The following is a 26617-nucleotide window of genomic DNA, read 5'->3' as shown; positions in this document are numbered from 1 at the left end:
TTCTTTTCTTTTTTCTTTTTTCTTTTTTTCTTTTATCTTTTATCTTTTCTTTTCTTTCTTTCTTCCTTTCTTTCTTTCGTACTGCTACTTATTATAGTGAAATAGAATACTTTTTTCTTGTCAGGGAACTGACAAATTATGCTTTCTTAAAACTATGGAATACTCTACAGCAGTTAAAATTAATGATCTAGAGCTTCATGTTTCAATATGGATAAATTTCAAGAAATACAATTATGAGTGAAGAAAACCAAGTAGCAAATCATACATATAATATGACAACATATATGTAAATATTCTAAACTCACAAGACAGTAGGATACAAATTTAATGGATGCATATACATGTAGTAAAAGTGAAAAAAAACATGCATGGGAACTTCTGGATGGGGTTAACTTTCGGGGTGGGCATAGGGGAAAAAGTGAAAAAGAATTGGTTGGGAGGTGTGGTTTTTCTGTGATATTGTCTTTCCTTAACAAAAAGAAAGTTGAGAAACTTCCAGTGATGTGATCTTGGCAGCAAGGTTGATTTTTAATCTCCAAAAAATTCCTCCTGAAAAATAAGCAAATGAATTAGGATAACAAATAAGAAATCCTTTGACAACATCTGTATAAACTAGAAGGCAAGATATTTCCAAAAACTTCAGATTGTGAACACAAGTGATAAATTACCTACAGTAGCAGAATAAGGACACAGCTGGGTGGCAGGAATAGTGAGAAATGAATGGGGACAGCCGGTATACTCCACTGGTTGAACTCCAACTCAGGGTTCAAAAAATTTGCCAACAAACATTCATTACTAAGGGAAGAAGACCTACATATTCTGGGTGGAAACATGGGAAGACATCTGAGAATAACCAGTGAAACTAGGAAAAGTCCCCAGAATCTCCAGTTTGCAAGTGAATTAAGAAAACTGCATATAGATATGAAAAAAAAAATCAAAGTTCTGAGTAAATTTCAATGTATAGTTAAATGATCATACAATTAAGCCACCAGTTAACTTCCATTTACAAGTTAAGTGACAGAACAAGGTTGTAAACAATCCAGAATGTAAGGCATTCTATAGGACAACTAATCCAGTTTCGATAAATCAATGCCTGAGGGGAAAAGGAGGAAGGGTAGGACTTCTCTGAATCAAAAGAGACTTACAAGATGTAATCAAATTAAAGTGGGGACCTTGTTTGCATCCTGATTCAAATAAATCAATGGACACATTTTCCAGACCATTCCTAATTTGATTTTGGACTAGGTATGGGATGATAACAAAGTAACATTGCCAATTTTATTAAGTAATGATGATATTTTCTGAAAAGAAAATGTCCACAATTTTTAGAGATTTATATTGAATCACATAGGGGTAAAATTATGTGGTCTGATATTTGCTGCAAAATAAGAAGGAAAATTGTGAACAGTTTTTTAAAAAAATACATTAAGTTATACAAAGCTACATTAATTAAAACAGTGTGGTACTGGCATAAAAACAGACATATAGATTAATGGCATAGAATAGAGAGCCCAGAAATAAAACCTTTTGCATATGGTCAAATGACTTCAACAAAAGTGTTAAGACTACGCAATGGAGAAAAGAACAGTCTCTTCAACAATTGGTATTGGGAGAATTGGATATTCACATTCAAAAGAATGAAGTTGGATCCTTATCTTATAGCATTTACCAAAAATTAACTCAAAATGGATTAAAGGCCTGAATGTGAGACATAAGACCTTAGAAGAAAACATAGGGGGTAAGTTTCATGACATTAAATTTGGCAATGTTTTTTTGGTATGACACCAAAAGTACAGAAGTAAAAACAGACAAATGAGACTGCATGAAATTTCAAAACTTCTACACATCAAAGAAAATAGTCAGCAGAGTGAAAGGCAATCTTCAGATGAGAGAAAATATTTGCAAATATTATATATGGAGTTATATCCAGAATACGTAAAGGACCCCTACAACTCAATGGCAACAAAAGGCAGCCCAATTTAAACATGAGCAAAAAACTTGAAAGGACATTTCTCCAAAAAAGATATACAAGTGGCCAACAAGCATATGAAGAAATGCACATCTAAAGAAATCATTAAAGAAATGAAAGTTAAAATCCCAATGCAAGATCACCTCACACCTATTAAGATGGCCACTATCAAAAAAAACAGAAAATAACTAGTGTTGGTGAGAATGTGAAGATAATAGAAGCCTTGCATTCTGTGAATGAGAATGTAAAATGGTGCAGCCACTGTGGGAAACAGTATAGAGATTCCTCAAAACATAAAACTACAATTACCATGTGACCCAGTGGTCCCACTTCTGTATATATATCCAAAAGAATTCAAAGAACCTCAGAGAGATATTTGCACACCCAAGTTCATTGAAGCAGTAGTCACAATAGCCCAGAAGTGGAAGTAACCCAGATGTCTATCAATTGGTGAATGTAAAAAGAAGTTGTGGAAAATATATACACTGTAATATTTTTAGTGTGAAAAAATAACGAAATCTTGTCACGTGCTACAACAAGGATGAACCTTGAAGACATTATGCTAAGCGAAATAAACCAGTCACAAAGACAATTGGCGAATAGTTCCACTTCTGTGTGGTATCTATAGTAGTCAAATTCATAGTAACAGAAAGTTGAATTGTGGTTGCCAGGGGCTGGGGGACGGGGGAATGAGAAATAGTTCAAAGGGCATAGAGTTTCAGTTTTGCAAGATGAAAAAGTCCTAGAGACCCATTCCATAACAATGTGAATATAGTTAACAATACTGAATTGCACACTTAAAAATGGTTAAGATGGTAGATTTTGTGTTATGTGTCTTTACCATAATTAAAACATAAATAAACAAATGAATGTGACAAAAATTTGGTTATTTTTATATCTTGGTGGTTGGTACAGCTTGTACTAGCCTTTTTAATTTTAATTCTATATCCAAATGTTCGTAAGTTTTTTAGTAAAAAAGAAATTTGAGAGAAATATGGTAGTACATTGATATCTGTTAACTTACAGTAGGAAGAAATTGGGTAGGTTTTTTCCTGTGTTTGGAATATTTCATGATTCAGAAGAAGTAATGACTATAGAAAACTGGCAACATTGGACCTTAAGTTTATTCAATTTGAGTCTGTGTGTCCCAATTCCAAATTAGTATAGGATTTCCTTTCCTATACTAGTCTAATCAATTGTGACCAGTGGAGAAGATCACATAGTTCAAATGGGACTGTTAGGAGGATGATGGGATCAATTCCCAGTAAAGTGATCTGGGCTTTGAAGAAACTTAGAAAGTGTTTTCTATAGGTTGGAAGAACAGGAAGGATTTTCACTGTAGATAAAAAATCAGACACACATGGGCAATGAGGTCCGGATGTATTTCGCTATCACAGTTTGATGCTGCTATCTATTTGTGCCACTAATAGATCCAGAGACTCCTTTCTATTTTTTTTTTTTTTCACTTTCTTGAAGGAGGAAAAAAGCAAAACAAAACAAAACAAAAAATCCTTGCAGGCTTCCAAGGTATCTGCTGCTATTCCCTGATAGCTGAAGATAATCAATCATCTTTTCTTTTTTTTTTTTAATTTTTTAAATGTTTATTTAGTTTTGAGAGACCAAGAAACAGAACCTGAGTGGGGGAGGAGCAGAGAGAGAGGGAGACACAGAATCTGAAGTGGGCTCCAGACTCTGAGCTGTCAGCACAGAGCCCGACGCGGGGCTCGAACCCACGAACCGTGAGATCATGACCTGAGCCGAAGTCGGATGCTTAACCAACTGAGCCACCTAGGTGCCCCAAATCATCTTTTCTTTAGGAAATGCTAAAAACTTGTCAGTTATATTAATGACCAGACAAGATGACTCATGAGCTTTTATACAGTGTTATTATTGACTACATAAAAAGAAGTTGAATGATTTTGTAAACAGCAATGTCATGGGACAGATAGGTAGCTACAGTTGTGAACATAACATAATGTATAAAACTTGTCCACTAATCATACACCCGAAACCAATATAATATTGTGTGTCAACTATACTCAAATTTAAAAAGAAAAAGCAGAAATTGATAATAATATCAACATCAAAACAAAATTGCATTCCCTGAAACAAATAGGTCATAAATAACTATGAATCTCCCCCCCCAACCAATTACTGAGGAAATCTGCTCTAATAATTTTATACCAACTCTTTATTGTATGTTTCTTATGTTTTTGCATGGTTAGGAGAAGTTTCCAAATATGCCCTATTAAAGATCTCTTAAAATTTTATTACTTACTATTTATTTTGAAATAATTATAGATTTACAAAAAGCTGCAATAATGAAAAGTCCTTGGGTACCCTCATCTACTTTCTCCCAATGGTTACACCTTGCATTAACTATAGTACGATGTCAAAACAGGAAATTTATATTGGTACAATGTTGTATATGGTTCCATGTCATTTTATCACATGTATATAGATTCCTGTGGCCGGCACTGTAATCAAGATACAGAATTCTTCCATCACCACAAAGGTCTACTACTTTCAGAATAAAATGTGGAAATTTTGCCTCCCTTTGGGTTACTTTACTGCTTTTCACTTGTAATATAATTATCTTAAATACTTCCTCTGCATAGATTGAGATCCACGTCAGAAAAGTATTAATATTTTCTACTGACACTGCAAGAAGGAAATTGTTTTCCTGCTGGCTGGTAGTGAAAGTTCCCCAACTGGCTTCCTCTTGTATCACTTCTGCGGAGATGAGAGGGTGCATTATTACTGCCAGGTGGGGACAGAAGCCCAGGATCTTGGCTGACTTCCACTGACACTGTTGGGAGAGGATTGCTACCACTGGATGAGGATGGGAGTCCCGTCTCCCCGCTTGGCTTCTCTGACATCACACTGCAGGCCTCTACTACAGCCCGGCAAGGGTAGAAGTCTAGGATCCCCACTCAGCTTTTGCTGGCAGTGATGGGGCTAGAGCTGCATTTTGTTCCATGGTGCACTTCTGCAGTAGGGCAGTTATTATTTAAAAATTTTTCATCTTGTTAAGCTGTTCCTTTCTTTGTCCTTTGCCAGGAAGAACTAGATTTTATGAGGGCTCTTTTTTGTCAGTTTCCATCGGCTTTTCCAGGTATGGTTTTTCCAGTACCCAGTCCAGGATATAGGAATCAAAAAGGAAGGCCATCTTGGTCTTTCCTGGGTTCCAAGGTTCATAGTTGGTCAGTCTTCTCTATACCTTCACAGTCTTCTTATGTTTGTTTTATATATCATGTCCAGGACTTTTACCTGCACTAAGGGGAAGGAATAGGAAGAAATGGTTTTACTGTATTGTGGTCCAGAACCAGTGACCTAGTGAGATTTTAGAACTTCATGAAGCCTAACTTTGTTCAGGAATGTTTTAATTTGATTAAGCATTAAGCAGCTTTTATTAAACATTTTCTTTGTTATCTAATTAAAGACAATAGAGACATGAGTTACAGTGGAGGAATCACCTCATACCACCTCTAAAAGCTAAACTAATGAATTCAGCGTATCATCTTCAAAGAACAATGTGATTTCCTTTGGAAACCAATAGCAATAGGGCTTGACTGTGGCTTAGGTATGTACTAAAATGACTAAAGGAAGAATTGTGTGAACTGATCATTAACATGAAACTTCAAAAGGGGGAGTGTTCCAAACACAGTTATAATACTATCCTTTTCAACATCATGAAGTGAGAAAATGCCCTGTACAGAGGAGTGGATTTTCCAATACTATATTCCTAGATGCTCCGTCCTTAGACAGAAAAATGTATTCACTGGGCTAGCATAATCTAATTCATCCCTTTTGTTCTGATTCCACAAAAGTAACTTTGTACTTATCTGTTGAACTCCAGGCCAAGTTCTTAAGGAAAATAAGCTGAGTAGAAGATTCAAATATCTGATATCCGTAGAAATTTTATTTCTCACTAGAATTCTTTAAACTGGCATGCTCACCAGTATCTCATGAGTTTTGATTAGTGTGAGCCAGTTTCTTATTTCCAAACCTTCAAAGCTGAGGAACTGATGATAAAAAGAAGGAGCCAGAGCATTTTACTGCCTCCTTGTGAAGCTCAGATGGCTTTCTTAAGTACTTTCTCTAAACTCCTTAAATTATTCCAATTAAGTTAGATATATGCTTCAGAAATAGCTGAAACTATACTGCTTTAACATGATGACAGATATTAATACCTAATAGACACTAACTACAGTGAGCTAAGAACTATAAAGAAAAAATATCCTTAAATATTAATATTCAAAAGAGTAAATGTTTCCCAGAGGTAATCTGACAATGTGATAGTAATAATTCTTCCATTCAACAAATATTTATCGAGTGACTTATACTGTCCCAGGTCTTAGGATATACCAGAAAAGGCAGCAGACAAAACTCTTGTCTGAGGAACTCACATTCTAGAGAATGGCAAAAGGACAGAAATAAGACATATAAGTCATATGGTTGTTAGAAAGTTAATAGGTGTCATGGAAGAGAAAAAGTAAAACAGGGTGAAGAAGATCAAGAGTGTGAAGGTTGGGGGTAAGGCAGGATGTAATGGAAAAGAAGAAGGTCCAATTGAGAAGGTGAGATTTTTGCACAGACTTAAAGGACATGAGGGATGTAACAAGGACATCTTGTAAGATGGGTATGTTACAAGGACATCTGAGGATAAAGCATTGAAAGAGAAAATGATGGAAAAGATGGCATCAGAGAAGCAATGAAGGTACACATGACAATGTGGACATTTTTTGGCCATTTTTGAAACTAAGTCTTATACTGACTGACACAAGAAGCCATTGAAGATATTGTTTAAACTTTTGTTTTGATATGATTTCAAACTTACGGCAAAGTGAAAAGAACAAGGAATATTTTTATTTACATTAACCAATTGTTTACTTTTTCTCCCAATTGTTTTTATCATTTGCATTCTCTCAATAGGTGATAGAAAGATAGATGATGGATAGATAGATAGATAGATAGATGATTTTTCTCTGAACTATTTGACAGTAAACTGGAGACATTTGTGACCCCTTACCACTAAATAGTTCAGTGAATATTTTCTAAAAACAAGGACATTCTTGGGGCGCCTGGGTGGCGCAGTCGGTTAAGCGTCCGACTTCAGCCAGGTCACGATCTCGCGGTCCGGGAGTTCAAGCCCCGCGTCAGGCTCTGGGCTGATGGCTCAGAGCCTGGAGCCTGTTTCCGATTCTGTGTGTCCCTCTCTCTCTGCCCCTCCCCCGTTCATGCTCTGTCTCTCTCTGTCCCAAAAATAAATAAACGTTGAAAAAAAAAATTTAAAAACAAGGACATTCTCTTACATAACTATAGTACAATTAACAAAATCAGGAAAATTGATATTGATAAACACTGTTATCAAATTCATAGCCTATATTCAAATGTTATCAATTTTCCCAATAATATACTTTATAGCTGTATTTTTCCCTCTGACACAGACCTGGAATCATTTTTTTTCTTTAAGAAGTCTAGTTCCTTTTAATGCAAATGATAAGTAGAAATCAAGACATAGGCATTAGGTATGCTCATTGCTAATGCTGTCATAACTTTTAGATAATCTCAGTGGACATATTTAGTACATGTACATGTACATACACATATATGGTTATATCTATAATCACTTCTAAATGTGTTTAGCTAGGTAGGTAGATATTAAAAATCATGAGTTTATATTAATACTTTCTATTTCAATTCAATACAAATGTTTCTTCTTTCCACATATATAGCTTCCCCCTAAAATACTAGTCCCATTACTTTCAATATATTTACTCGTATGTTTAAGCAAGTTTTAATATTGCTAACCCATAGTATTGCAAAAAGCCAAACTACTAACTGAAGTTCAATATTTGTTTAAAGTTTTTAAAGGTAAAATTTCATGCAACAAAATGGATAACTCTTAAATGTACAACTTGATAACTTTTGACAAATGTTTACATCTGTGTAACCTGCAACCTGTCTGGTTCTGGTAAGTATGGAACAGAACCAGCTTTGGAAAAGAAGTCCTCAAGAACATATGCAAGGAGGTGATTATAATGACTGACCAGAGAATTTTATTTATTTATTTATTTATTTATTTATTTATTTTAAGATTTTATTTTTAAGTAATCTCTGCATTCAACATAGGGCTCAAACTCACAACCCCAAGATCAAGAGTTGCATGCTCTACTGACTGAGCCAGCCAGGCGCCCCCCAAGAGAATTTTAGTGAGGTGAGGAGAGGAGCTAAGGACATGGGGACTGAAATGGATAGGAGATGGAATTAGTGGATTTTGAGATTCATGCGGGGTTGAAGGGTAATAGGGGACATTTTCTTTTGCTGTGTCTGTCATGTCTCTGTGACAACACAGTGATTGACACAACAGATGTTCATTGTCAAATGTGAAAATATATTGAGAATTCATTTGCTTTTGAATAATCCTAATGGTTTCTTTTCCCTGGGAACAGCTTTCCTTTTCAAGGCCACTTGTAGGTTGGTGCCCGCATTTATAACTTGCTTTCTACATTTGCTAATCTTAATATGAATGTGTGAAATAAAAGAGAGAACATAAAACCTGTCTTACGGTTATTATTATTTAGTTTAGACGGCAATTCAGCATTTCCAAGAAAGACGCCTTTCACCTTTACAATTTTAACGAACAAATGCATCACCTTCTAATGAGAGACTTTTGGTCCTGAAACTCATCTGAAACGTTATAGAGTCCATTTAAAATTTTGTATTCTAAAATAATTACAGTAAGTTATAAAAATACCTCTAAGAATGTGGTGTGAAAGAAAACTATGTTTTCTTCTTCTGTCTTGCTTAATAGTTGATAGCATTAAATTTTCTATTTTAAAAAGAAAAAAAAAAGATGTCAAAATCTCCTTATGAAGCCAGCAGATTTAACTCCAAAATTTCCATATAGGTTATTTATTTTTAGACTTCAGCTGATAGAAAACATCTGTTTTGCTGCAACTTTAATATAACCTAAAAATGCATGTGTTCATCATCTTTGTCTCATTGATGTAATTTATATCACCCATATGAAAAACCCTTCCCAAATAATCCTTGACTTGAGGTACTGTAAGTAGAAGTAAATGGTCACTTGCAACACATAAATTCAATCTACAGTTCACTGACCTTAGTTTCAGCTGATGTATTCTCTTTATTGCTTTATTAAACGAGATTTTATATTTGTATTATAATATGCATAGATTAAAGATAGCCATCAAAAACAGTGAATGGTGCAAGAGTAGCTGGTATATTTTCATAACAGACTTTAAATTCTGTGACCTTAGGAGTTTATTGAATCTCTTTATAGTTCACATCTCAGTTGGCTAAATGGGGTGATGGAGGCAGTGACCTGATCTGTTTAGTCTAGAGATTTATACGAATTAAAGATTCTTTTTTGGGTTTCTTTTTTTTTTTTTTTTTTTGGTGCAACATGGTTTTTGGTCATTTCATTGCTCTTTAGTATCACCTTTAGAAAGTATATAGAAAAAGAGCACAAAGGTAAAATAAATGTATCATTTTTAAATTTATGTCTCAAATGTACCAGTAATTACAACTGAGATATAGACCGAAAGGTTTAAAATAATCACTTTTTTTCCCTGACAGACTTTCTAAAATTCTACTATTCTCTAAAGCCTCTTCTCTGTGGGTATAGTTCTCTATTATTTTTCCCCCATTCTGGGCTTAGATTTCCTCATCTGTAAAAAGGGGCGGTTTACTACGGTGCCCCATCTAGCTACAAATAAGCAATGTATCTAAAGCACCCTACTCAGTGTGGCTTGAGATTTAAAGGTCTGTTGAACACTCTGGGAGACAGCTTTGGGCAAGATCAGTCTCCTGAAGGATATTCAAGGGTTGCTCATGAGGAGGGGAGTCAGGGAGTGCGAGACTCACTTTTCAATGTGCTTCTTGGTTGTTTCAGTGTTTAACTACATACTAGTTTTAAACATGGCTTACAAAACAAGAAGCAATCCCACTGCCACAGGTCTGACCTGCCTGGGAATCTCTTTATTCAGGTATCCCTGAACCCTATTATTATGCAGACTCCTGAATTGGGTGGACTGTCTCTCAGCCAGAATTTGGAGAGATCAAGGAGGCACTGATTGATCTTCCCCACCACGGAAAATTACCACTCTAGGTAAGTCCAGGATTTTCACTGGTAAATTCACCTCCTCCCCCCTACCCTCCTCCCTCCTTTTGACAGGTAAACTGAGTCCCAAAGAGGCATGACACCATACCCTAGTCCAGGGGCACGCTCTATAGTTCTTCTATTGTTAATAAATACATTCAACACTGAACTTCAGCAAAGAAAGGGGTGAAAAATAGTGAGGGGGTGGAGGTAGGAAGCTAGGTTTACCAGTGACTTTGGGTAAGTTTATTTAATCTTTTTGAATCTCAGATTTCTTGCCTATATTTGGGGTCAACAAAATCTACCTTGAAAAGATTGTAATGAGAATTAGAACTACAGTGTAAAGACTTTAGTATTACTGGGGAAAGAGAAGGGACATCATAGGACATCTTTACCATTATGTCCTGGAGTCAGGGAGCCTGTGTCCTATCTCTGACTATTTAAGTGGACGTTGCCAACTTTTGCTTTTTCGGGAGTAAAAGTGAAATAATACCTGTTTTTGTTTTTTCACAGTTACTAATAGAACAAAAAAAGTAATGAAATTACCTTTTTTATTGTAAAATGTTATAGAAACAAGTGAAATTAATGTTTACTAAACTTCTACTGGAGTTTTGAAATTATTAGTTTATTTTTCATATTTGAATAGAGTTGCTTAGGTTGAAATTTTATTTTTTTTTTCAACGTTTTTATTTATTTTTGGGACAGAGAGACACAGAGCATGAACGGGGGAGGGGCAGAGAGAGAGGGAGACACAGAATCGGAAACAGGCTCCAGGCTCCGAGCCATCAGCCCAGAGCCTGACGCGGGGCTCGAACTCCCGGACCGCGAGATCGTGACCTGGCTGAAGTCGGACGCTTAACCGACTGCACCACCCAGGTGCCCTAGGTTGAAATTTTAAAATGTTTTTAACGTTTATTTATTTTTGAGATAGAGAGAGACAGAGCATGAATGGGGGAGGGGCAGAGAGAGAGGGAGACACAGAATCAAAAGCAGGCTCCAGGCTGAGCCATCAGCCCAGAGCCCGATGCGGGGCTCGAACTCCCGGACCGCGAGATCATGACCTGAGCTGAAGTCGGACGCTTAACCGACTGAGCCACCCAGGGGCCCCAGGTTGAAATTTTAAAGAAATTACTAGATGTCAAACATACAGTCGGATGAGCAGTCTTTAGGTTATTCTCCTTTGCTTCTCTTGTCGCTGATAAGCAGCACCACCAGGGCTGACCTGAGGCAGAAATGAGACCATGTGGTCTTGGCTGCTGTCCCTGGTCTGCCCCAAGGCACCTGCGGGGTGAGATCCCCTATTCTCATGCTGAATTTCATCCTCTTGCTCATTGCCTCCATAAGTTACTTCTTAGAAAAGCAAAGAAACTAAATAATTAAGTTTGAGCATTAAAAAAAAATGAATCGCAATAAAAATATCCTTTTAAAACTTTTTAGAGCATGATCATGAATATGGTCAATTTTTGTGATAAATACTAGAGAGACTTACCTATTTATTCCCATATTCCATTCAGTATCTTTAAGAAGCCTAGTCTGTTATATTTTTATTAGTTTCTTTTCTTCAATTTATTTGTCAATGGCTTTACATGTGTGTTTAGAAATTATGTGACTTTATTTTAACCGATTTCGTGAAGCTTTGCGTCTGCGACAAGATTTGCAATTGCACTTGGCACTGTATTTACTTGGCATTATATTGGCATTAGATTTTACAATATCTGGCAATCAGCAAAAAACAGATAAAACATTATACATAATGAGAGAAAATAGAAGCTAGTGATTAACTCATCAGTGAACATGTATGTGTTATTAAGACTTTTGCATCACTATACAATCTGCACTAGCATTATTATTCTCATTTCACACAGGAAGAAACTGAGGCTTGGCCTTGTTAAACTCACCTATAATATAAAGTTAGTTTTATAAGTGACAGGTCAAGAATTGAATGTACATCTGACTCTCAGGGCCCTAACAACATTATAGTAAACAATAAAGAACTTCAATTTGGTTCTGTGTTTTTAAGGAAAAGCAAAGCAAAGAAACAAGGTCAAGGTCAATAAAAGCTGTTAAAAACTGTTAATTAAATACACAATTGTGTGATCTAGATGATTAATTTTGTGTGAATTCAGAAAAGGATATAGGTTCATAGAATTAGAGAAGATGGGGAATATAGAGATAATTTAGTAATGTCCAAGGCAAGAAAATTGATTGTCCCAAAGCACATAATCTGTCAATGACAGGGATGGGTTTTAAAACTACAATCCCTTGCTTTTTCCAAGATAAATTTGTGTCAAAGTAAAACAAAACAAAACAAAACAAAAACCATTATATCTTAATTGTGAGATCTGAACTTAAAATTTTTTTTAATATTTATTTATTTATTGAGAGAGAGAGTGAGAGCACATGTGAGCAGGGGAGGAGCAGAGAGAGAGGGAGACAGAAGATCTGAAGTGGGCTCTGCACTGACAGCAGAGAGCCCACAGAGAACCCACAAACCATTAGATCATGACTTGAGCCAAAGGCACATGCTTAACTGACTGAGCCACCCAAGCACCCCAGATTCAAAATTTTTAATAACATCCATCATGAAGTTAGCCCAAACTGGAGAAACTTGATATTACAGTGACACAGAAGAGATGGAGAAAAATATTAGAATGATCCAGCCATTCAACCTGTCTAGATGGAAGCTTTAATGTATATCAGACACTGTTGGGTCCTGTGGCTGCGGAATTAATGAGTAGCTCCCAGTCTGTTAGGAAACCAAGAAACATCTACCAACAAGGATAATAAAATGTAATAAGGGCAATTTGAAAGGCAAATCACAAAGTGCTGTGGGCACAAAATGAGTGGGGAGGAATTAATTCAGCCTGAGAGATTTCTATTGATTCTGCTGTGGTGCTCCACAGAAGAGATGAGATTTGAGTATAACAGGCATCTAAGGGGCTGAAGGCTGTGCCAATCAGAAAGAACAGCAAAGGTATAAGATGTCATACAGCAAAGTGTGTTAAAGAAATAGCAAGAGATTCAACGAGGCTCTAAATATTTATCTAAGAGCCCCAGAAATGTATTTTGAAGAATGCTTAGCTTGTGAAAATTGCCGAACCATTCTGTTCAGAAATGTTTTGCTAATTTCAAATTTTTCTTAATTTTGCAAAAATCCTTTAGCATACTTTCCCACTCTTCTGGTATCAGCATTAGCAGCCTCACCATTGACATTTACATTTTAATAATTGTCAAAAGATGTAAGTGTTGACCACAAGATGAGAGTTAAGCACAAACTCTCATCACATTGGCTATATTTTGCCTATACGTCTTTGAAAAAATGTCTAGACTTTGTCAGATTATTTGTGTTTCAGTTATGAATGGAATTCAATAAAAGGGTAACAAACTCAAATGGCATTGACTAAATGTGAACTAATGCAATGAGAACCTTTCCAGTTCCATAAGCAAAAATATCTTCCCCTTATGGTATCTGCTCTTTGCAGTATGTTCTCCTCTCAGAAGAGTTACCACTCAGAAAACTTATTTTGTTTTTTTTTTTCCTACATAAAGCAAAACTTTCTCATCCTTAACATTTTTTTTAATGCCTCAGTGGAATTCTTTGGCTAAGTTCAAGTTTGCATGAGCTTGGAGGGCATCTATATTATAACAGCTTCCATGTCTGTTTCCTTCCTCCTTCCTCCCAGCTCTGAATAGATGGGATCTTAAGGGAAGGGATGAAATCTCACTCATTTAGTATTTTCAGTATCTGGCACTTAGTAGATATCCTATCAGTGAGAAATAGATGAATGAGAATAAGTGAATGAAACTGGTGAAAGCCCCATTGATCTAAGAATTATGAATCTGGTAAGGAGTAAAATTTAGTTGTTTAAGAAAAGAGATTACCTGAGGGAACCTGGGTGGCTCAGTCGTTTGAGCATCTGACTTCAGCTCAGGTCATAATCTCACCACTTGTGTGTTTGAGCCCCATGTCAGGCTCTGTGCTGACAGCTCAGAGCCTGGAATCTGCTTCAGATTCTGTGTCTCCTCCTCTCTCTGCCCCTCCCCTGCTCTCTCTTTCTTTCTTAAAAAAAATAAATAACTAAAAAAATTTTTTTTAAGATAAAAGAGATTACCTGAAATACTGGGATTTCATGGAGCCAAAAATAACCCTCCCCTTTTTACCCATTCCTGAGTTTGTAAAGTTAGACACATAAAATATATGGACATTTCTTTAAGTAAGTGATGCTACTGATACTGTTTAAAGATCATGACCTAAGTCATGACTTAAGTCATCATTTACAATCAAAATAGTTTTCCAATACTTTATCCCAGGGTTGCATAAACTTATCTCCCAAGTTACCTGCATGGCTGACACCACAGGGCCCTCCCAAAGGAGAGTCTCTTTACCACTTGACAGAGAGGAAATCAGAAGATATTTGTTCATTCTAGAAATATTAATCATACATCTGTTATGTACTAGGCAATAGAGATATGATGTTGAATAATTTCTGTGATCACAATGTTGGACTGAAGTGAACAGGTTATTTCAATATAGCATAATGGTGAGCAATAGGGAACTAAGGGAGGACAGGAGGACCCCAAAGCCTGGACTTAGAAAACTCCAGGAATGTTTTCTATGGGATACCTAAGATGTGGCTTGAGGGAAGAGTAATAATAGCTCTCTAGTAAAAAAGGAGTGTTGCAGACCCCCCCCCCCAAAAAAAGTATCTGAAACATAAAGAACTTTTTAAAAGTAATTGGTGGGTAGAATAAGAATGGACAGAGAGATATAGAGAAGGAAGAGAAAAGGAGAATGAAAACAAGACAAGAACAGTTGGTAGAGGACAGTTCAGGGGGGCTTTGCAAGCAATTTTAGGTACTTTCCATTAAAATCTTTCCTAAATGGAATAATAGTTAACTGAATGGTTTCCAGCTAGAGAATGACATGTGACAATGGCCACTTTGTGAAATATGTTAGGAAAGATGGCAGGAGGACCATTTGGGAGACTTGAACATCAGTAGAGGCAGGAAGGTTGGAGAGAAGTAGATTTAAGAAGCATATAGGATGCAACATCAGGAAGAATTATGGCAAGTTAGTTGAAGAAGAAGTCAAGCCTGATGCCACTGATCTCTCGCTTAAGTGGAAAGATGGTTTGTCATTCTCTAATCAAAGTAAGATGCGGGGGATGGAGGGGTGTGATTTAGGGTGATGATAATGAATTCAATTTTAGATTGATGAGTTTGGGGTGTTTGGGGGTCATTATTATAGCCACATCCAGTTGGCAGTAGGATATATAGAAAAAATGAAACACAAATGTACTCTGGGCTGGAGACAAAGATTTGAAGAACATTAACAAGATGACAGGTTGATCCAGGTGTTGACATTGCAAAATTTAAAATAGAAGAGATACTGAAAAACTGAAATTGTCTACTGAAAGTTAACATGATATAAAAATGATTTTGAAAAACAGATTCTTGGGGCTCCTGGTTGGCTCGGTCGGTTGGGCGTCCGACTTCGGCTCAGGTCATGATCTCACGGTCCGTGAGTTCGAGCCCCGCGTCAGGCTCTGTGCTGACAGCTCAGAGTCTGGAGCCTGTTTCGGATTCTGTGTCTCCCTCTCTCTCTGCCCCTCCCCTGTTCATGCTATGTCTCTCTCTGTCTCAAAAATAAATAAACGTTAAAAAAATTAAAAAAAAAACAGATTCTTTGAGGAGTGGTTATTACAAAAGCTTCAAGTATTCCCCTTGGGCAGTTATAGAGCAGTCTATCCACAAAAGTATATTTAGTACATAATATGAACTACAGTTGCATCTAATTGCCATGGATTTACTTGCTAATGGTGGCTTTTGTTTGTTTGTTTGTTTTCTCAGTTACAACTGGAAATTCTCCCCCATGTTCATCTTTGCCCAGTATATGATTTGGAACAGCTCAATACAATTAGCAATTTCAGTTCAGAACATTGCCAGTATTGGAAAAGCAAAGTGTGACATGTCCTACAAATTAAGATGCACTGCCAAGTATCTTCAGGGTTCCTTGGCTCTGTATGATTAGCTCCCCCATTCATCATGTGTTCATGCAGAATTTTACCATGCCGTCTTGAGAGAATACAGGTGCCCAAAATTCAAGATGTAACTGAGTTAGACGATTCTACTGCTGGAAGAAAACTTAGAATCTACTAAAGCCAACCTCATTCAAGAATCATGGAAAAATCTTTAAGTCTATTTAGGGCAGTTTTCAACTGTGGGTTAAGATCCATTAGTGGGTTGTGAAATCACTTTGGTAGGTTACTACTTGATTGTTTTAAAAACTGAAATAGAATAAAATAGACTAGAATAGAAAATACCAAAGCATATCACACAAAGAACAAGTAAATATTGTTTTGTAGAAATAAAAGCATGGATAGGAATAGAAAAGAAAGGCATTTTAGTGACTATAACAACATGGATAAATGTGGGAAAGTAACAAAAAATAAGGAATGTGCAGGATTATCAAATAGTTCATGATGGTTATTGCTGAATATAAATGTAGATGACTTATGAAAGAAAAAACTGGACCATTACTAGAGCCCATATTGCACTGGGTCATGAGAAACAACTGGGGAATTAATGTGTTATTCAGGAGGCAACAGAAAATCATGGAAGTTTTCTGAGCAGGGAATCAACATGATAGAAAGTGTAATTCTAGAACTGTATGGAAGGTCATCTTGTACAGAGATCAGGTAGCATTTGTAGTAATAATCCAGACATAAGGAACTCAAAATCTATGTGTGTCAAATTTCTTCCTGACTCAGGGATTTCCACAGGATGTTTCTTTTGCCTGGATGCTCTCTACCACACCTGCTACCACCTTATGCTTAAGCTATTTACTTCTAGGTTTTCATATATCAGTGAAATTTCCTCTCTGAGGGAAACTTTCTGACCTTCGACACTAGGTTAAGATACATATCACACTTACAATCAAATAAGTAATGTACTATTATTTAGCGTCTGTACCATCTGCTAGAATGTAAGCAGAAGGACTCCATAGCAGAGGGACTTTGTCTTGTTCAAAGCAGTATTCTCAGCAGAGTGGTGCCTTTTAAACTGTTGATTACTGATAACTTTCTGTTGAATAAATGAAAGAATGTTGATAGTAACTACAGAAAGAAAATTAAATGCAGAAGACATTGTAAAGGAAAACCCAGCAGGACTTAGGGATTCATTAGATAATTGAGCAAGGAAAAGGAAAGAACCAAAGATTGTCATTCCTTCTCTCAACAAACATTTGTCCCATATACTGTGTTAGACTTTAGGAAAATGGAGATGAATAAGACATAGTTTCATGGGCAAAAATCAGAGCGGGGGTGTCTGGGTGGCTCAGATGTCTGAGTGGCTTAAGTGTCCAATCTTTATCTCAACTCAGGTCTTGACCTCAGGGTTGTGAGTTCAAGCCCCATGTTGGGCTCCACACTGGGCAGACAGCCACTTGAAAAAAATAAAAATTAAAAATTAAAAAAAATTAAAGCAAACTTTTGCATAACACTTACTCTATGGCAGACACTGTTCAAAGCACTTGAGGTACATTAACCTGAAAACAACTTCACAGGACTAAATTCACTCTGATAAGTGGCAGAGCTAGGATTCAGTTCCAGTTTCTTAATTACCCTGCTGTACTGCTGCTTCAGCCTGAAGCAAGGAACACAGACAGGTAAACAGATGGTCACAAAACGACATCATAATATACGCACACACATGGTCCAGGAAGTAGCCCAAAGAAGAAAGTGGTTATCTATCAAAAAGGGAGGGTCCAGGAAAGGCTCAATGAGGGGAAGTGACATGAAACTGAGTCTGGGGGGATTAAATTGGAGTTTTCCATGTGGGAAACATGATGGGGAGACCACTCTAGATGATAGCTTTTCAAGGCAGGAAAATATGAAATAACATGATGTTTAGGAGGGCCTACAATAAGTTTGGAATTCCTGGAAAATTCCTTGAAGCAGAGGACAGCAAATGGTGCTAAAGAGGTTAGAAGGAGAGGTTTGTCTACCACCCTAAGGAGCTGAGACCTGATTCTGAAGGCTGTAGGAAACACGGAAGCATCGTAAGCAGGAGGAGTGGATGGTATATAATACAAGATCAGACTTGCTTATTAGAAATATCGTGAAGCAGATAAACTGAGGGGTAAGCTAGAAGCAGAAAGACCGATTAGGAGACCACTGCAATCAGCCAGGTAAGAGATTATGGGACTAATATAAGGCAGTAATAGTGGACACAAAAAGAAAAGGATGTATGAATTCTGCAGAGCTTGGAAAGGCACTGGATGTTGGGGAGAGAAAAGAAGAAAGTAAGGTCTTTTCAAGGTTCTTGACTTACACCAGACAACTAAAGAGTGGATGGGACAACCAACCAAGGGAGAGGATCTCAGACATTCAAGATGGTGGATTCCATTTGCAGCTCATGTCATTAGGGATAGTCTGACTTTCTAGGTAAAAAGGAATGCACTCAGTAATGTGGGGTCTCCATTAAATAAAATGTTTGAAGTTCACAGTGGACGCCATGGGTGCGAATAAAGTCATTGAGAAAGAACAAAGCAAAGAGCTGAGTGCTGAGCACAGAACCTTGGGGGATTGGTCACAGCAGGGTGAGAAGAAGGGGAGCCAGGGAAGTAAAGTAAACACGACCAGAGAGGCAGGAAGATATTCAGCCAGTACATCACACATTCCAGAAACAACCTCCCCATGGACTACCATCTGGCAAATTCCTGCTTGTGTGTTCTTTCATTTCATGCTCACATCGTGTTTCCTACTTTGGAAAGGGTTCCTTGATTGCCTCTTTCAATATAAATCCTTCTGTTCTTTGCTACCAACTGCTACTTGTGTATAATTTGCTCTTTATAGAAACTATCCCTTCATATTTCTGTCTGAATTTGTCTTAATGCTTGACTGTAAGCGTCCTGAGGACTAGAATAATATTGAATCCATTGCCTACAGAAGATGCTTAATAAATGTTTGTTGAATGGAACAGTTTGGGAAACACTGAGTACCATTTAGATTCCCTCAGAATGGGCCAGTAGAAAATCTATCTAACTGTATTCCCATTCGATGTTCCTAATTACAATTACTTGCAGTTCTCCAAGTAACCCCTATTGATCTCTGTTCCTAGAAAACCCATCTCATATTAATTGCCTAATGAAGTCCTACTAATCTTTCAGAGCCCAATCACATCTTCCAGGAGGCCTTTGTCACTGCCAACCCAGACATCAAACCACCATCAAAGCCCCCAGACCCAAAAGTTAATCATCTCTCTTCTGTAGGAACTCTGTTTTATGCAGTTTGTGATTCCACATTTTTTTTTTTTTGCCCTGACTATGCACTATGATTCTGATGTGTTCATCTCTGTGTCTCACATCGTAAACTTTGAGCTTCTTCAGTGGAAAACCAATGTCTTGAAGATCTGTGGCTCCAGCAGCTATCACAGAAGCCAGCACATGGTGGTGGGTACTTGGGAAATGGATCAGGAATTGGATGGTTCACAAGCTTATGGCCATCATGTGGGCCACCACTAGAGGGCACTAGCAGCTCAATCAGACTGGCAGTACTTAAGGTGTTCCCATAGGCTGAGACTCCAAGACGGGGCCCTTTGTGAAGGCACCAGAACTCAAACTTGGACTTTTTTATTTCACCCTGGCAACAGAACGAAGGTGGTTGCGCTTATTTCTGCCTCAGTGTCTCTGTTCTGAATAGCTTATTGGATTTCTAGTTACCTTTTCATCCTCCATGCTCTCTCACATACATGTGTTCTCCCTACCTCATCAGGTATGTCTAAGGAACAACTCTATTCACATCACCTCTTTTTAGCATATTGTTCAAAGCCCTGTGCAGTTGCCCAACCTGCCTTTGCAATTGTATGTCTGCCACTGGTCCTGATCCTCCCTCATCTTACAAAAGCTCAAGAAATGCTTTTTGAACTGTGAAGTAATGGTTTTTCCACCAGGGCCCATTAAGTCACAGACCGGAGACGAGTGGTTAGTTCCAAATGATCTGGGCAGGATAGAGGCATGCAAAAATGAATAGACAGTGAGGTCAAGCTAAGATTTCTAACATAAATGCACACCTGATTACCTAGTAGCTGGAGCCTTATCTGACCTGAAACTGACTCTACTCTTAAGTCCCTGTGTGGAGTCATTCAATTTTTAAGGTGCTATTTTAGTTTATCAAAAATTAAATATGCTCTCTACTCCCATGTTCCATTGGAGAAGTATACCTGTCATATTAAGACACTTCTATCAAGTTACACAGCCTTCTTGCTAAAAGTTTGTCACAGTTAGTCACTCAGAGAATTATAAATATCTGTAGCCTCTGATGTGGTTGTGTTGGAGGAAGGGAGGGGAAAAAATGAAGAGGAGAAGGGTAGCAGTTGACTTTTGAAAAGCCATTGCCATATTAAGTATTTTGAATTGCTTCGATTGTTCTTTTCCATGGGTTTGAAGTTTATTGGACATGCTGCTATGAGTGGGTATGGCCTCATGTTGGTAAAGTTGTGAGGAATGGTTGCTTTTCTTGGCCATGTGTTCATATTGTTTTTCCAGCAAGGGATAGTGTATTTCTCTTGAAGAACTATTAATAACTTGTTTCCATCTTGTGAACAGTGTACCTAACCTATGGTGCTTCCCTCTTTGCAATAGTTGTGTTTATACAATGGCTGAAAGCTTTGTGTCTCACTTCTGATGGACTCATTTTTCAAACTGAATAAAAATAGCAACCATTATTGAATACTTATTATGTTCCAGGCACTGAACCTTATGTGCACTTAATCCTCACTGCTTATAGTAATTTATAAATTAAGTTCTACTTTTATCTCCATTTTACAGATGGATAAAACTGAGACTTGGAGAAATTGAGTAAAGTGCCCAAGGGTTACCCAGCCCTAGTTCTATGTGATGCCAAAGTTTGCATGGCAGGCATGGCACCCAGATCACAAATACAGATACATATAAAATACCTCATTTGTTTATTTTTATAAAGTTAACCCAAATTGTTCTCTAAGCTTGTTTTGCCAGGGTGGTAGAAAATTCAGGGGCGCCTGGGTGGCTCAGTGGGTTGAGCGGCCGGCTTCGGCTCAGGTCATGATCTCGCGGTCCGTGAGTTCGAGCCCCGCGTTGGGCTCTGTGCTGACAGCTCAGAGCCTGGAGCCTGTTTCAGATTCTGTGTCTCCCTCTCTCTGCCCCTCCCCCATTCATGCTCTGTCTCTCTCTGTCTCAAAAATAAATAAACGTTACAAAAAATTTTTTTAAAAAAAAGACAATTCAATTCGAATCACTATTGGAACACACCATACCATGAAGCTGTGCTGTGTGGTCCTGGAGTTAGTTGTAGTTAGTACTACATCATCTGAGATACAGTCATTTGTCTACTTACTGAGTCCCAGTGTGATCTTCACTGTTCCAGACTAGAATCCAATCCTTCTGATCTGGCCATTCTCTTGCTCCATCTCACATTTGAGGCATCAAAGGGCATCTTTGGAGTTTGGAAGTTTGGAATCTGGTGCCCAGGGTGCCACTCTTGTGGTATATCGAAGAGATATTCCTACTGCCATGGGCCACCTCCCTGGAATGCTATTTTTGCTACTGAACAATGTGTGGGTCTTGACTTTGACCTCTTCCTGAGTTTCTCAAAATCCTGTCTACTGTCATCTTCAGGGTAATAGTAGCATAATTTCTTGAACAAGCTCTCACTTCACATCACAAAGAGCCCTTTACTTTAAGCATCTTCTGTTTTCCACTGTGAAAAAATACCAGAGGCTAAGAAATAACAAATGTTTAGCTGTGAGGTAGGAAAATATAGGAAGAATAAAGGTAAGCTAATATTCCCATAAATTGTTCTGCCACATGTGTTTTGTTTTGTTTTGTTTTTTAGGTTTTTCAGATGGGTTAGTCTGAATGGGTGTGGGTTTGCTGATAAGGTATAATGAGTTTTGATGACTGTGTCTTTTCCTTGAAAGTCTATTTTATAGAACCCACTGCCAGGAATAGTAGTATTTCTCTTAATCCTCTGGTTTATTTTTGTGTGATGGATACCATGAGTCATGTGACAGACATTTCCCTCTCCGCAGGTCTTTTGGAGACATTTCGATCAGATATGTGTCTGTGTATTCTGATATTCCTAAGAAATATTTTCTAGGCTGAGATGTTTGAAATAAAGAGAGATTTGCTTTAAAAATACTTCACAGGGGCACCTGGTGGCTCAGTCGGTTAAGCGTCTGACTTCGGCTCAGGTCATTATCTCACAGTCCATGAGTTCGAGCTCGTGTCAGGCTCTGTGCTGACAGCTCAGAATCTGGAGCCTGCTTCAGATTCTGTCTCTCTCTCTCTCTCTCTCTCTGCCCCTCCCCTGCTCGTGCTCTGTCTCACTCTGTCTCAAAAATAAATGAAAACATTGAAAAAATTTTTATAAAAAAAATACTTCACATTATCATATATGTCAGGACATGGTAAGGAGGGAGACTAATGAAAGTGGCCTCTGATTCAGTCTTTTTAAATAATTTTTAACATTTCTCTTTTTAAATATATAGATTCTAGATTTTTATGTTTAACTAGCAAATATGGTGTTACTACTAAGTAACACTTGTTTAGACCTGATATCACAAGTATAAAAGAAAACCAACAATATAATGCTTTCATCTTTGTTTCTCCTTAAATATTTGTTTTTCCTTCGTGGAACTGGGAGAAGAGAAAGTTTCAGGTCACCCCAGAAGGCACAGAATTGCTGGGCCAGCCATCTAGAAGCAAAGCACAATATGGACCTGTCCGTATTTATACCTCCTCCGCCCCAAGGCAATTCCATAGACTTGAACCTCCCCACCCTTCAGAACAGGAGAAAATTGAATTTATTTCCACTTAAGTTCCAGGAGGTTGCCATGTTCCCCATGGGCACTCCATAAATATTGACTAAATTGAATGTTGCCCTGTGTTATCTTCCTTTCTTTCTTTTTCCTTCCCTGGTCCTCTGACTGCTTTCTTGGGGCCTTGAAAATCACCCTTTCTTTTTGTCTCATCAGCTCTCAGTGTGAGGCCTCTCTATTTTAATATCACCTCTTTGTGTTTGTTTTCTCTGTGTGTCTTCTCTCAGTTTCTCTTGGAATCTGTTCTCCCTCTGCTTTCTTTTTCTGAGACTGTCTCTCTCTGTTCCTCTACTCCTCCCATCTCTCTGTGTCTCTGCCTGTCTCTCTCTCACAGATGTACCTTTCTGTATTTGTGTTTGTTCTCCTCCTGGAGTTATCATCTGAAGGGGTTCACAACAAGACTCCCCAAAATGTGCTACATAGTCAGGTAGATTCTTTGAGCTGTAGTCAATGATGTCCCAAAAGACTCAAGGAAGAGTTTTTACCATCCCCTTAGCTGCCTAAAAGAATTTAGATGGAGGGCCTTGTCCCAGAAGAGAACAAATCACCAGATGAAACTACAAGGAATATGGGACAGGTATGGTAAACTTTCTGCGTCCTATTGTCTTTACTTTGCATGGCAAACATCTGTTTACCACACATTTGCTCTTCCCATTTTCCTGTGAATTGTCTTTCTCCCCTTTGAAGTCTCAGACACCTACCCCCTTCTTAGCTCAAGATGTCAATAAGCCTTAGTTGCCTGACTGTCTGGGGGTCTCATATTGTTATGGCACTCCCATATGCAATTAAATTTGTCTTTCTCCTGCTAAGTTTTTCTATGTCAATTTAATTAATAGACCAGCCAAAGGAACCTAGAAGGGTAAAAGAAAAAAAATTTCCTCCCCTACACATCAAAAATCGTTGCCTTTTTTTCCCAAGAGATTAGACATATTTGAAGATTTTTATAAGTGCTCAGAATAATTAATTTTATGCTTTCCCCCCCTTGAAATAGCATGTTTAGCCCCTAAATATGGGAATGCAGTAACATTGGATTGGTCTGTATCAACTACAATACATTCTAAGTCATGTAGAGTGTGTCAACTCTCCTCTGGATTTTCTGTTTGCACTCTGCCCAGACAGCACTGCATTCCTCTGTTCCTTCTGACACAAATACGGCAACATTTCACCAGGCGACTATTAGCCTAGAGGGAATACTAACTTCCCCCTTCCCCTAGAGTTTATATCCCGTTCCAGTAATTTGGCCCCAGATACTGGCACAGAAACACTGGTTGCATAAAGTCCCTGGAGCCTGATACTTACTTTTTGTCCTCTGTGCCTCCAATTTTAAAAACTGAAATGGGACACTGGTTTGCTATTACTTTCCTACATTGACTTTCTGTGAAGATTTGAAGGGTGTGGTCAACCGCCTCTGGGGTTTCACATAAGTAACTGTATTGCCTTGGGCATTAAAATTAATCCTCCAAACTTTATTGGTAAAATAACATACTAATTGTTATCTAAGAAGGCATATGGAGGATTAAACTTTAAAGGTCCCTGGTACGGATAGAGTAAACAAAACCTTTGCCCTTATATTTAGGAGAAAAATCATATTTTTTTCCCCTTAAGCTCTCAATATTGAGAGCTTAACATGTGCCAACCACTTTATGCAAAATATCTCATTTACTCTTTACAGCAACTCTGCAAGTTAACAAGATGACCCACGTCCTCGTTTTGCAGATGAGGAACTGAGGCTAAGAGTAGTTAAGTGACTTGACAAAAATCATAGCAGAACTGAAACTTGTGTGTATTTTCACGTTATCGAAATCAATTTTTGTGCCTAGAAAAGAGCTATTCAAGATTATCTTGGTGCAAAATTAGTATTCAATTAATTTGAAACCCTTGTTTTTCTTAAGCTTGTATGCTAGTTTATAAATTGAATTAAGAAACTTATCAATTTAGCAAGTTTAATAATTATTTTGAAGGAATACTTTACAACTTAATTAAATTCTTTGAATATCCAGCCACATTTATTAATATGATATATTTTTATTTCCTTTTAAGTACATTGTGTGACTTAACAATCTTTCCAATAACTTAATTAATTCTTATAAATCTAATAAATTAAGTTTTTAGATATGGTGAACTTCAGTTTCTTTTAAATGTTTCAAATGAAATTTCAATCTGAAATGTTAAGTCTAAAGCAATGAATCAATTACTCATTTTAACTTGGAATTATAAGATTGACCTCTTATTCTAATAGGTCTAATTTTCTTGAACAGTACAAATAATTAAACTTCAAAATAAGCACAGGTTCCTAAAGACAAATATTTTAATGCTTTTATATTTTGGTTTTCTTATTCATAAAACAAAATTTTGCTATCATTAAAAGATAAGGACACAATGCTATCTCCCCATTAATTTTGATGTTACTTTCCTAAAGTAATTTTAGGAGATGCCTTCTCAATTTTCTGGGGTTTCTTAAATACCAGAAATATCAACAGGACATGACTGGACCCTTATCTGTTGGGACAATGTGTCTGTTGGGACACATTGAGATCTATTTACCTAAGTCAGTTCTCTCTGTGGTAGACAGCATTCCAAGATGACCTTTAAGATTTCTGCCCCCTAGTGTGCACAACCTGTATAACCACCTCCCCTTGGGTGTGGGTAGAATTTGTGAATGAGGAGTTATTACTTTTACAATTGTTACATTACATGGCAAAAGGAATTTCCCAGATGTGACGAATTTCCAGATGGAATGAATTTAAGTTAATCAAAGGGGGGGAATTTCCCAGGCAGGTCTGATTTAATCAGGTGAGCCTCAAAAGAAGCCAGAAGCAGTGAGAGTACTCTCCTGCTGGCCTTGGAAAGGGACCTTCAAGTCTGAAAGGAGGTCATAGCCCTGGATGACACCTTGATTTCAGTCTTGATTTCAGTCTGATAAAACTCTGAGCAGAAGATCCAGCCAACCCACATCCAGAGTCCCCCTTAGGAACTGCCAGATAATAAATTTGTTTTGCTTTAACTTGCTAAGTTTGTGGTGATTTGTTAGAAATCAATTTAAAAAATGAATACATTCTCCAACAGGGGTGGTCTTACCACTTGTGTTCTTCAAGTTCAAGTTATACATACCTAAATCTTTTGTCCACTAACAGAGACCTGAATGCACCACCACCCCCAACTCCAGGCTGTTGTTCCTTGATAGGATTTTGCATCGTTTACCAGGTGAGATATTTAAATGCCTTCCCATGTATAAGAGCTTTGTCAAATATCTAAGTTCCTGTATATAGGGACTTGAAGGAGCTCCTCTCTGTTTGTTATATTCTTCCTGTATTTGGGTCATAACTCATCTAGACAGTATAATGACATCCAATTGAATTCTTTATATCTTTCATCATTTTGCCTAACTATTCCAATGTCAGTTTCTGGAAAACACTAGAGTCCACATCTGATTCTAGAATCAGACTCCTTCTATTCTTCCCTTTAATAAGCAGGCATAAGCTTAAGTTTTGATGAACAGTCTTGAGTGTTGAAATGATATTGGGATTCCTACTTTCCCTCGTCATTCTGAGAGCATTCCAAAATCTCTCTGGCTAGCGTTCATGGGTTCTCTCTGCTTTCTCTAAAACACTAGTAATTATATTCTGCCATCATCACTTACTTAGTCCCTCAAAAATGTATAA

The 26617-nt window shown here is 37.5% G+C and overlaps 1 protein-coding gene across 1 annotated transcript in view; it reads right to left on the bottom strand.

The window, feature by feature from the left end:
• Positions 1-325: 325 nt before the first annotated feature.
• Positions 326-26617, bottom strand: part of PTGER3 (prostaglandin E receptor 3) — a 180360-nt gene continuing 154068 nt past the window's right edge. The window contains exon 3 of the mRNA XM_047873162.1: positions 326-549. Within this exon, the coding sequence (XP_047729118.1) occupies positions 529-549 (21 nt within the window). The 3' untranslated portion in view covers positions 326-528. The remainder of the gene's footprint in view (positions 550-26617) is intronic.

This window comes from Prionailurus viverrinus, chromosome C1 (assembly GCF_022837055.1).
Source record: "Prionailurus viverrinus isolate Anna chromosome C1, UM_Priviv_1.0, whole genome shotgun sequence".
Taxonomy (NCBI): Eukaryota; Metazoa; Chordata; class Mammalia; order Carnivora; family Felidae; genus Prionailurus; species Prionailurus viverrinus.
The sequence above is the reverse complement of the archived record's forward strand: the minus strand, read 5'-3'. Positions and strand labels throughout refer to the sequence as shown.